At 38.0% G+C, this 12,808-nt stretch overlaps 1 protein-coding gene across 1 annotated transcript in view; it reads left to right on the top strand.

The window, feature by feature from the left end:
* The window catches only part of FBXW8 (F-box and WD repeat domain containing 8), a 111,016-nt gene that overhangs the window by 63,949 nt on the left and 34,259 nt on the right, over nt 1–12,808 (top strand). Inside the window, exons 6-7 of the mRNA XM_074205912.1 lie at nt 8,330–8,526; nt 10,784–10,990. Coding sequence (XP_074062013.1) covers nt 8,330–8,526; nt 10,784–10,990 — 404 coding nt within the window. The remainder of the gene's footprint in view (nt 1–8,329; nt 8,527–10,783; nt 10,991–12,808) is intronic.

Genomic DNA, 12,808 nt, shown 5'->3' on the forward strand with positions numbered 1-12,808 from the left:
GGCTGAAAATGAGCATGGGATTGTATCCAGAAATGGATTAATCCTTTTTCAGAGAGCCCAGGTGGGCAAGTATCAAATTGTCATGACCATATTTTCAGATAGAATTAGAAACACCAGAGAGCCCATCACTGTGAAGATTCCAAATCAAGGCTTGGAAAACTTAAGGTTTAGGTTGGAAAGTCTACTTAATATTTAACCTGAGACCAAGTTGATTTCTTTTATGTATTCACTTCTTTTTTTTTTAAATTTTTTTCAAGGCAATGGGGTTAAGTGGCTTACCCAAGGCCACACAGCTAGGTAATTATTAAGTGTCTGAGGTCAGATTTGAACCCAGTTACTCCTGACTTCAAGGCCGGTGCTCTATCCACTGTGCCACTAGATGCCCCTGTATTCACTTCTAATTAGTATATCAACTGTACTATTTCTAAAATTGATATATTCTCTCCCACTTTATAAATAATCCCTAGAAAATGTACTTCTGTGGTCTATAGAATCTGAAAATGAATTTCTGAAAATTCTAAAATTTTCACTGAAAAAATTGTGACCATTAACCAAGAGTGCCCTTTTCTTCCCTCCTCCATATCTTTTTCCCTCACCAAGGCAAAGTGATTCCATTTCATTCCCCTCTTTCTTTAGTAGATTTCCCCTTCAGTCATCCCCATTCTCGCTAATTTTCAGTCTCTCCTTACCTGCTTTCTGGCTGCCTAGAAATATTCCCATTTCTCCCCCATCATCAAAAAATCTTCATTGATCCAACCTTTTCCACTAGCTATGGTACTGTAGCTTTCATCCCTTTCATGGCTAATCCCCTTCAAAGAACTGCCAGTGACTGGTGTGTCCACTTTCCTCCTTCTCTTCTAAACCCTCTGCAGCCTAATATCCAACTTCATCATCTATTCCACTGAATTTGTTCTCTCCAAAGCTATCTCTTAATTATTATCTACTGTCCTTTTCACTCTCCATCCTTTATCTGCCCATAAATCTCTCTATCCTTCTTTTTAGGTTTTTATGGCATGGCTCTTCCTCAGTTCTCCTATCCCAAGACTCTGCCCTGACCTTCTTCTCTCCTCTCCGTCTGTCTCTGTCTCTACCTCTTTCTCTCTGTCTCTCTGTCTCTGTCTCTGTCTGTCTGTCTGTCTCTCCTGTTTCACTTGGTGATCTCAGCAGCTCCCATGGGGTCAGTTATCATTTGTGTCTATATGCGGATGATTCTTAGATCTATTTAACCTCTCTCCTCACTTACAGTTGCCTTTTAGATATCTCTGATTCAAAACATCTAAAAGAATCACTCTCCTCGTCTCCCTTTTTGCAATTTTCCTCCCACGATCCTCCTTTTGGACTGGTAATTTCATTGTTGTTCTAGGCTCCTCACTTGCACTCATTCCACAGACGCAGTCTATTGTTATTTTGTTGTTTCTACCTTCACAGCCCCTGGACTGGCTCAGTGATCCCATTGGTTGATTTCCCACTCCTCATTCTAATGCATCCTCCACTCAACTGCCCAATGGATCTTCTTGAAGCAAAAGACTGACAGTTGGCACCCACTGCTCAACTCAGTAAACTTCACTGGTTTCCCTTTGTGTCCAAAAGCCAATAGAAAAATCTCCTTTCTGGCTTTTGAAGCCCTTTAACTACCCTGCTTCTTCTGCTTAATTTTCCTCCACAAACTGGGATTTGATAACACCAAGCTTCTTGCCATTGTTCTTACAGGACACATTCATCTCCAGACTCTGGGCCTTTTCACTGCCTGCCCCAGTACTGAAATGTTCTCCCTCCTCACTTCCACCTCCTGACTTCTATGACTTCTTTTAAAACCCAGTTCAAGTCCCACCTTCTGCAAAAGACCTTTCGTTGTCAACTCTCACCCCAGCATCTAGAGATTACCACTTCTCAGCTTGACTTCATTCAAATTTAGCCTAGAATTTTTTTCTTGTTTTTGTATTTAAGTTTGAAATGAAAAAATATATATATATATATATACATATATATATATATATATATATATGTATTTACATATATGTATGAAAAAGAAATGAGTGGATGATGTTGAAATATCAGCTATGGGGAGTAGATAGAGTGTTGAACCTGGAGTCAGGAAGACTCATTTTTCCCAAATTCAAATTTGGCCTCAGACACTTTCTAGCTGTGTAGCCCTGGTCAAGTCACTTCACTCTGCTTCAGTTTCCTGATCTATAAAATAATATGGAGAAAATAATGGTAAAACACTGCAGTATGAAAAACTCATGAAAACCCTAAAAAGGGTTCTTGAAGAGTTAGACATGACTGAAAAACAACTGCTGTTCTGAGATTCCTTGATGCTACAGAAAACATTTGTCACGGGATTTTTGAAGCTAGAAGGGACCTTAGAAGCCATCTAGTCCCAGTCTTTCCATGGAAGCTCAGGCCCACAGGGTACAATCACTTACCCAGGGTTACACAGCCGATCCCTAGTAGAACTTGGCTTCTAACCCAGGTCCTCTAACTCCAGATCCACCACATGCTTTGCTAGTGTGAGTATGAAATCAATTCAGCTCAAAAATCATTTATTAGACTCCTATGTTGGGCTGGGCCCTGGGCTAGAGGCTGGAGAGACAATGAGGAGAAAACACACCAAAATAACTTTTGTTTTTAAGGAGCTGACTGACATTCTATTAGAATAGAAATAATAAACAGTAAATAATATGCAGTTTAATTTTGGGAATATGCATAAATCAATATATATGGTCTTAAAATTGTTTGCAGGATATACTTCCAACTTTATGTAAGTGTAAGACATTGGACTGGAAGTTACCTTTAATTCTGTCTGTTTAACTAGTTGTTGTGGCAAAAGTATGATAAACTACCCCAGGGGCAGTGGTAGGTATGGAGATATTCTCAGCAATGGCATCTAGTAAGGAACAGGCAGTAAACAATTATCAAATACCCACTGGGCACTGGTCTAGATAGATTCCAGGTCCTCAAGGAGCTTATTTTTTGGTAGAATACATAGTCTGAGTTCTGCATTGGTACTTCTGAGGGTGGGAGAAGTTCATGAGGAATCTCCAGCATCTTGGGTAGAAGCTGTTATAGAAGACTGAAGTGAAGGTAGAGTTGAGAATTGGAGAGGCATGGCAGGGCTCCCATCCCTGTTATTTGAGGGGATACCCACCGCATAAAGTCATAGTCCCAGAAAGTCGCTTCTACTGCCTGCTAGGCTTCCTCAAAATAAAGACAGGAAGAAGCATTTGGAAATGAAACATTAATTAGATTTGGATAAGCCACAGCCTCAGACTCAGATAGAGTTGGATTATATGTCATCCCTACTCAGTTTACATTTGGAGCCAGTGGCATCTTAGATACAGGCACCTCGCTTTACAGCTGGATTTCAAAAGTTCTCTGCTCTCTTGGCCTGTAGTGTTCACTCCTCATTTCATTTTGTTCTTTTAAATAAAAAAAATGAAATAAAATTTAAATAAAAAAATGACCAGAATCAGCGAAGTATGCTTTATTGGCAAAGTTGTTGTTTCCTATGGTGTGAAGACAGCAACCTGCACTGAAGAATTAGGCAGCTCCTGACTCTAGAAGAGGGATCTGTTTCATTTCTGATAATGTCCTGTTTCTGCTCGGATGGAAATGCTTGTAAACCAACCCATGAGTTCATTCTTCTGCTGTTTCTGGACTACATGTTATTTTGTGGTAAAAACCTCTGTCCAAAATACTTAATGTGGAAAGAAATAAAGAGACCATATTAAATAAAGAACAAAAGACTGTGAATGCACTACTAAGGGAAGAAAGATGTAAAGCCACATGTGTATCCACAGATAAGAAATAGTGGAAAAATTGACATAAAAAAGTCAGTTTTGAATGAATAAAAGAGGCAGGAAATACTGACAGATATATTGAGTATTCATATGTTACTATGCACCTTATATAACTCACAGGAAATAAAGTTCCTACTCAGATTCACAAAATTCTGGGCCCTGTAATTTTCTCTTAATGGATTTTGGGAGACAAATTGAGCCAGAACTAGAAGTGAGAGTGGGGATTGTCTGGAGAGGGCCCTGTTTTTTATATTTTAGGATTATCTCATCCATCCTGTGTTCTGTTGAATCAGGATACGTTTTTGGCAGTGAAATTTTGAATGAGGAGAAAGGCAAGACTTGGGCTATATAGGAACTAATTATTCATATAATTAGATGATTACTAATCGTCTACTATTAACAAGCACTGGGCTAGTGCTGGAGAGACAAAGATGAAAAACTATAGAGATCTTTCCTAGCAGACCTTTTTTCCTTTTTTTTCTAATATTTTATTTTTCCCCCAATTACATGTAATGATAATTTTTAATATTCATTTTTTTAATATTTTTGAGTTCCAAATTCTATCCTTCCCTTCCTCTCCTGTCCTCTCTCAGAGAGGATGAACAATCTGACATAGGTTATATATGTGCAATTATGTAAAACATTTTCATTTTAGTAATTTTGTACAAGAAAAAGACTTGAAGAAAGGAAGGAAAGCAGGAAAGAGGAAGCAAGGATGAATAGAAGGCAAGAAGGAAGAGAAACAGAAAAAAGAAAGAAAGGAAGAAAGAAAATGCTTCAGTCTATATTCAGACATCTGATAGCATTTTTCATCATGAATATTTTCTTGGATCATTCATTGTATTACTGAGGAAAGCTAAATCAATCATAGCTGATCATCATACATTACTGTTACTATTCATGATATTCTCTTGGTTCTGCCCACTTCACTTTGCATCATTTCATGTAAGTCATACACTAGGCTTTTCTGAAATCATCCTGCTTGTCATTTATTTCTTGCTTTTTTTTTACTTAAAGATTTTATTTATTTTGAGTTTTACAATTTTTCCCTAATCTTACTTCCTTCCCCTATTCCCCCCACAGAAGGCAATTTGCCAGTCTTTACATTGTTTCCATGGTATACATTGATCCAAATTGAATGAGAGCAATCATATCCTTAAGGAAGAAACATAAAGTATCAGACAATAAGATATCAGTTTTTTTTCCTAAATTAAAGTTAATAGTCCTTGGTCTTTATTCAAACTCCACAGTCTTTTTCTGGATACAGATGGTATTCTCTATTGCAGACAGCCCCAAATTTTCCCTGATTGTTGCACTGAAGGGATGAGCAAGTCCATCAAGGTTGATCATCACCCCCATGTTACTGTTAGGGTATACCAATGTTTTTCTGGTTCTGCTCATCTCACTCAGCATCAGTTCATCCAGCAGACTGTTTTTTAAGGCCTGTATTGTATCTTCCTACCCTACCCCCAAACTTTAGCAAGGACCACATCTACAGCAAGTAATAATAAGTCAATAGATTTTGATTTAATGCTTTCTCAGTACTAGGCAAGTTGGTAGCTACTAAAGACATCAAGACAAAATGGAAAAGTTCTTACAGAGATTTATGCTGGGAGGAAGTGATCTATACATGCATATAGAAATACCTACAAAATAAATGCAGTGTATTTGGTCAGTGAATACTAGCAACTCGGAAAGGCCTTATGGGAATAGCTCTTGAATTACAATCTGATGGGCTTACATAGTTGTTTGAAATGAAGAAATAAGGTTAAGATCAAAGAGATCACTTTCCAATGAGAGAAGCAAGATATGCTTCTGGGAGAAGGTGGTACCAGATGAGGCTTAAGAAAGAGAAGGGTTCTTTATTCTTCACTTCCTTAAATACTTAAAGAATACAGGTTCTGAACCTGGAATTCATGAACTTATTTTTAAAAATATCTTGATAACTATTTTAATAGAATTTGTTTCCTTTGTAATCCTATACATTTTATTTTCTGTATTTACACATGCATATTATGCATGATTCTGGAAAAGGGTTCAGAGGCTTACCCAGTCTGTCAAAGTTAATCTGAGAGGCAGAAGAGGAATAAAGTCTGAAAATTCAGGGAAGTCTGAACTTCAGATCAAAAAATATGAGAGCTGGGGCAGCTAGGTGGTACAGTGGATAGAGCACCAGCCCTGGAGTCAGGAGGACCTGAGTTCAAATGTGACTTAGACACTTAATAATTATTTAGCTGTGTGGCTTTGGGCAAGCCACTTAAGCCCATTGCCTTGCAAAAAAAAAAAAAAAAATATGAGAGACAGTTCAAATTTTAGAAAAGCCCACACTCTGGTCAAGAGTCCATAAAAGGAGATGTGACTGGGCAGCAGTCAGTAGTTTTCAAGAGATGAGGAAAGAGGAACCTGCTGTAACAGGCCCTTTTCCTGCCTTTTTTTCAGAATTGCCCCCCCCCCCCCCAAAGAAAGAAATAGGAGCAAAAAAGAAGGAATGCTTGCAAGGGAAATGGTCACATTGGAGGCCTAGAACCTGGACCTAACTAGACTCATTTGTCACTTTCACTATCCATAGAGGCCATGCTCCAGTTCCTATATGAGCTCCAGGGTAGTTGTAAGACCTCTAGAAGTCTCTCTTCAGGAGTGATTTAGTCAAACATCCTCAGCTTCATACACCTTATCCCAGGACGATGCAGAGAGCTATTGCCAAGGAGGGTTAAGAGGCAAAGCCAAGTTCCTAGAATAGCAGGCAAGAGGAACATGGGAAAAGTAGTCTCTGAATCCTCCTCTCACTTTGTACCTTCATATAGTAAGAAAGCTATCAAATAAACTGTAGAAATGGTAACAAATTTAAGAGATGAAAGAAAGATAACCGATTGAAGGATGATAGCCAAGCCCGGGCAATGGGATAAATAGAGTAAAGGAATAGTTCACTTATACATTAATTTTAAAAATGTTTAAGTACTGCCCAATTATGAATTTTTGAGAGAGAAAGACAAAACAGGGTGCATAAATAATTGTAATAGAGGCACCCATTAAAAAGAGAAAAAAAAGAAGATTGGAAAATGAACCAGACAAATGAGTAGGTATTTTAGAAACAAGGATTCCTTCAATAAAAAGCAATGTGTTAATAAAATTATATTGGACCTGAGGAAATAAAAATGAAATGAAATGAAAGTGAGCATTCTTGAGAAAGAAATCAGGAAGACAAACTTGAGTAGGAAATTTAGAACAGTAATGGAGAAACTCTCCAGAATAGTCTTTGAAAAAGAGAATGTCATAGTGTGCTTTGAAATACAAAAATGCAGGGGCAGCTAGTTGGCACAGTGGATAGAACACCGGCCCTGGAGTCAGGAGTACCTGAGTTCAAATCCGGCCTCAGACACTTAATAATGACCTAACTGTGTGGCCTTGGGCAAGTCACTTAACCCCCACTGCCTTGCAAAAAAAAAAGCCTAAAAAAAATACAAAAATGCAGAGACAGAAGAAAAAGAAAGGTAAAAAGATGGAAGAATTTGTTTAAAAAGAAGATACATTACTGGGGGCAGCTAGGTGGTGCAGTAGATAGAGCACCGACCCTGGAGTCAGGAGGACCTGAGTTCAAATCCAGCCTCAGACACTTATTTACCTAGCTGTGGGACCACGGACAAGTCAATTAATCCCATTGCCTTACAAAAACCAAAAAAACAAACAAAAATCAAACAAACTAAAAAGAAATAATTATTACTGAGGTCAAAGAATAACAAAGCCTTTAGAAAGCACAATGGTTTGAGCATGGTTATCCCGTACCAGTAACTAAAGGTTAATTTCCGTTTTCTCTAGACTCTTTGGGAAACTTTAGAGTTCCTGATATTTCAATTCTACAGAAATCCACACAATTTGTAGGTCCCTGTTTTTCCTATCCCTCACTGTTAATTTTTTTAAACTGATATCCTTTGCTTTTATTATTTCCAAATATATCCCCTTCTCCTAACCAGAGAACCATACTTTGTAGCAAAGAATAAACAAGAGAAGGATGAAAAACCAATTCAGCAAAACCATATCAGTCAAGTCTGGTGACATGCATTGTTCAACATCCTTACTCCTGTCTCCTCTGCAAAGAAAAGTTATATCTGTTTTGTCATCTATACTTGATCATTATGATTACCCAGATTCATGTTTCATTTTGTTGATATTTTTGTTATTCTTTTCTTTTATATTGTGGGAGTCATTGTATACATTGTTTTCTTGGTTTAATTTAGTTCACTTTGTATCAGTTCACATAGATCTTTTCATGTGTCATTGAATTGTTTATAGTTGTATTTTACAGTATAGAAATATTCCATTTCATTCATGCATTCAGTACAGTGTCTAACATATAGTAGAGGCTTAATAAATATTTATCAATCAATTGATTAATGCACCACAATTTGTGTATCCATTTCCCCCTCAGTGGGAATCTACTTCCATTTTCCTGGTCTTTGTTACTAGCAAAAAACTTGAGCTTCTGATTAATTAATACTCTTAATTACATTACTTATATTATCTCTGCTCAGGGACTGTTAACGTTTGGAGTCTGATGATTGGTCGTGATCCTGTCCATTGTTATCAGCACAACCTAAGCATCCAGGCCTTGGCACTCAGCCTGGAGGGGGCCACAATTGCCACGGCTTCTGGCTTTGAGGTCAGAGTGGAATGCCCCAATGAGAAGGGATATTGGGAAACAGCAGCTCATTTTGAAGTTCAGAAGTTGGTGAGTTTCTAGTTCACTTTCTTTCGCTTCTGCCCATATAATTACTAAGTAAAGTTGGCCCTAGAAGAGAGACCTCCAGACAGGAGGGAAATGTTGAGCCAGACTGGGAGTAATCATATCCATTGAAGCCCTTGGTGCTTTCTGTGCCTTGGTGGACTAGTCCCTCACCCTTAGAAATCTGAGATCAGTTTCTGGCCCCAAATTCAAGTGAAAATGAGTGTTATAGTGTCATTCAAGTCCATATGGTGAGGGAGAGTTCTCTCCTACTCTTTAATTAAAATTTTTTGGTCAAAGTGAGACTGAGAATTGGCTTTCTTCATCCCAAGATTTTCTCACGTGGAATTAGGAGTAACTCTTGAGTGAACACAGATTTAAGTCAGTGTTAATTGGTTAATTGGTTGCCACAGGATGTCACATCTGAAGTTGTATTTTCTTTAGATTGTGGCTTATTTCAGACTGGTTCAGTATTTAGTTTTTCTTCTTCTTAAAGTATTATAATTGAAGAGTATTTGGCAGTATGGAGGAAGAGTTGGTCGTGGTTTGAGACACTTTATAGTGAATTTGGATCTAATAGAAACAATCTGATTTTGGCATTAGAAAGAGTGAGCTAAAAAAACAAACAATGAAGTCATGATTCATTGGCCAGGATTGGAATAAGTCCTGATTCCTATCTCCTTCTCTCCTGGCAGAGATCTTGTTAGGGTTGTATATCTTTAAGTACCTGATGACTGGATTACACACACATATTTCTTACTTTTTTATGATGAAGCCTGGGTATTCATAGTAACAGATAGTAATTGTTGTTCTCAAAGGTAGAGATCCCCTTGGCTAGTTTCAAATTGAAAATGGAGGTCTAGATGTTTCTAGCTACCAAAAGTTAAATCCTTGCTCTTTTATGGAAAAACACTGAGTTGTCATGGAAATATGTGGTCACCACCAGCTACCAAGATATGAAATCCTTTAATGCATATAAATTCTTGTGCTGTCTGAAGGAGTTGTAACTAGCTACCCATAAATGTCACAACCAGCTCACTGATCATTTGAACACACTTTAAGATTTCAACAAAATTTAAATTACCAACAGAGAGCCAAGTAGTTATCAGTCTCAATTCTGTCATGTAAGCTATAATTTAGCAGAAGGAAAAAGGAAAGATTCTAACTATGAAAAGAAAAGAAAACAAGCAACTATATTATAAGACAACTTTAAAAATATATTTTATTTCTATTCAAGGATGATGAGGGAGGGGAAATTTGTTAGCAAATACTTTATTCTGTGCAACTCTCCACCATCATGGTGTGCCATTTTGTTTTTTCCAGATAGTCTTGGCAATATTTCAGTGTTTGTAATGTTAGCCCAGAAAGCACATCCTTTGAGTTAATTCCATAACTTGGGGTGTTAGGGTGCCATTCACAGTATGGGGATTGAGCATCAACAAGGTCACCAGTGTTTGCTATCTTGCTCTCATGGATGGCCTTTAGAATTCAGGCTTTTAACCTCTTGACCTATTGTCAGAGTAATGCTGTTTGTATTTTTGTTCTTATGAGAATATAAAGTGGCTTATATCCAGAATTTTTTTTACTACAACCATTCTATATACTTCACACTAGGAAAAAATGTAGAAGTAGTTATTTTCTAGTTTTATATTATTAAAAGTAGAAACATGCAAGTAACTCCTACTTATAAGAGGAAAGCACCCTCTTCACCTCAGTACTACACATGTATTCATATAATTTAAGAGTTAAAGGGGGAGGCTAGGTGGCGCAGTGGATAAAGCACCGGCCCTGGAGTCAGGAGTACCTGGGTTCAAATCCGGTCTCAGACACTTCATAATTACCTAGCTGTGTGGCCTTGGGCAAGCCACTGAACCCCATTTGCCTTGCAAAAAAAAAAAGGATAAAGAGTTAGAGCAAGGTAGAGAATTGTAAAAGTCTGTCAGTGAGGTGTTGCTTTGGGATGCTGGATAGTTCACTTAAATTTGACTTTTTTCATGTATGAATGTGACATAAACACAGTGGTGATATGAAGATGAAGGTTATTTATTTTCCTTCATCTGAAGATAAAATCTTTGTAAGAATCAAGGTATCACATGTGATATATGAGGGGACAAAGAGATGGTTTGGAAGTGTTTAGCTTTATGGGATTTGGGGATTTTGCTTTATGATAAAATATTGCTTTTATAAATGTGAGCTTTTAAATTATGTTAAGAGCCATTACAGCTAAACCATTAAAGATTTTCAAAACTTTTCTTTTAAATAGGTCAACTTTCTTCATCTGATTCCAGATGCTGGAAAACATCCTGTGGCTGTTGCAGCTGCTGAAGATGTTGTATACCTTCTGAAAGCAGAGAATCCTAGCCAAGTCCTTCATTCTGTGTATGGCCAGCCTGTCACGTGTCTAGATGTCTCTTCTAAGGAGGCAGCCTTTGGTGTCAAAAGCCTAGGATGGATGAATGAAGGAAACAAGGTACAGAAGATAGTCAGATGGCAAATGGAGTTATTTGGATTTAGACTGGGATGGAAGGAATTTGGATTGTCAAAATTCAAAGAATTGGGGGCAGCTAGGTGGCGCAGTGGATAGAGAACCAGCCCTGAAGTCAGGAGTACCTGAGTTCAAATCTGGCCTCAGACACTTAATAATTACCTAGCTGTGTGGCCTTGGGCAAGCCACTTAACCCCATTGCCTTGCAAAAACTACAAAAAAAAAAAAAATTCAAAGAATCATAGATTTAGAGGAGAACTCAGAAACTTTTATTTCCATTTTCTATGCTATATGAGAATTTCCTTTAGAGCACTGGTTAGCCAAGCTGCCACTGGGATAAATATCTTGGGATGTTGATAAAATCTTTTCCCTACTCAGTATTTTGTTATCCTTACAATAGAAAACAAAAATACTTGAATAGTAGTAGTGGGGTAGAATGGGACAAGTACTGGATTTTTAATTAAAGATCCAGTGTTTGAATTTCAATTCTTTTCCTTATTCCTATGTAATGTTAAGTGAGTCATTTATGTTTTCTGGTCCTCAGTTTCTTCCATTATAAATGAGAGCACTGAACGAGATCAGGACTGCTCAACTTTTTTTCAGTTCTTGTACTGCTTGACTTTTAGGAGATGAAGTTGGCAGGGAAAGTCAGAATAATTAGTTTTTCTTAGTCTGAATTATACTTGGAAAAAGAGAGGAATCAGAGAGATGGTGGGACTGCTGCTCAGGATATGTGCGGTTATGAGTACAGAAACAGAGTAAATGGAGTTTCTCAATTCTTACTTTGCTTCTCTTTTACCTACCTAAAAGAATGGTATTTGAACTGGACGGGAGAGAAGCAATGTGGCTACTAAGGAAGTGAAACTCAAGAAATGTATGGAGTCAGTAAGAGAGCAGTTTCTTTCCATTGGTGCATTCAGCTGACTAGGCCCAAGTGGATTATCTCCTAAGGTGCTGAGAGACCTAACTGAAATGATGACCAAAATGGTGCTCCTGATAGTGGAGTGGGGCCATGCCTCAGGACTAGAAAAAGGTCAAATGCCCCTAATTTCAAAAAAGAAAAAAAAAGAAAAAAAATGGATCCTGCCAGCTAGAGACCCACAACACAATTCAGGGGGAGGTTGAGAAAAGGTCTTTCGAGGCTAACCACATTTCTTTTTGTGAAAGAATTACTGTTGTATTAGATCAGGGAAATAACATACATACAGTTTACCTAGATTTCAGTGGAGAATTTGATGATGTCTCTTCTGTTTTTTTTATAGATCAGATGTAGAAGGGGTGACTAGGTGGCTCAGTGGATAGAGAACCAGCCCTGGAGTCAGGAGGACCCGAGTTCAAATGTGGCCTCAGACACTTAATGATTACCTAGCTGTGTGGCTTTGGGCAAGCCACTTAACCCCCATTGCCTTGCAAAAAAAAATTAAAAAGGGGCAGTTAGGTGGCGTAGTGGATAAAGCACCGGCCCTGGAGTCAGGAGTACCTGGGTTCAAATCCGGTCTCAGACACTTAATAATTACCTAGCCGTGTGGCCTTGGACAAGCCACTTAACCCTGTTTGCCTTTCAAAAACCTAAGAAAAAAAATTTAAAAAAAAGAAAACTTAAAAAAAAAACCCAAGTATTTAAGGAACCAGGCAAGTCATTATAAAAAGAGAACCCTGGAGCAGCTAGGTGGCGCAATGGTTAGAGCACCAGGCCTGAAGTCAGGAGGACCTGAGTTCAAATCTCCTCAGACACTTAATAATTACCTATCTGTGTGGCCTTGGGCAAGCCACTTTAACCCTATTGCCTTAAATAAAAAAAAT

This window comes from Macrotis lagotis, chromosome X, assembly GCF_037893015.1.
Source record: "Macrotis lagotis isolate mMagLag1 chromosome X, bilby.v1.9.chrom.fasta, whole genome shotgun sequence".
Taxonomy (NCBI): Eukaryota; Metazoa; Chordata; class Mammalia; order Peramelemorphia; family Peramelidae; genus Macrotis; species Macrotis lagotis.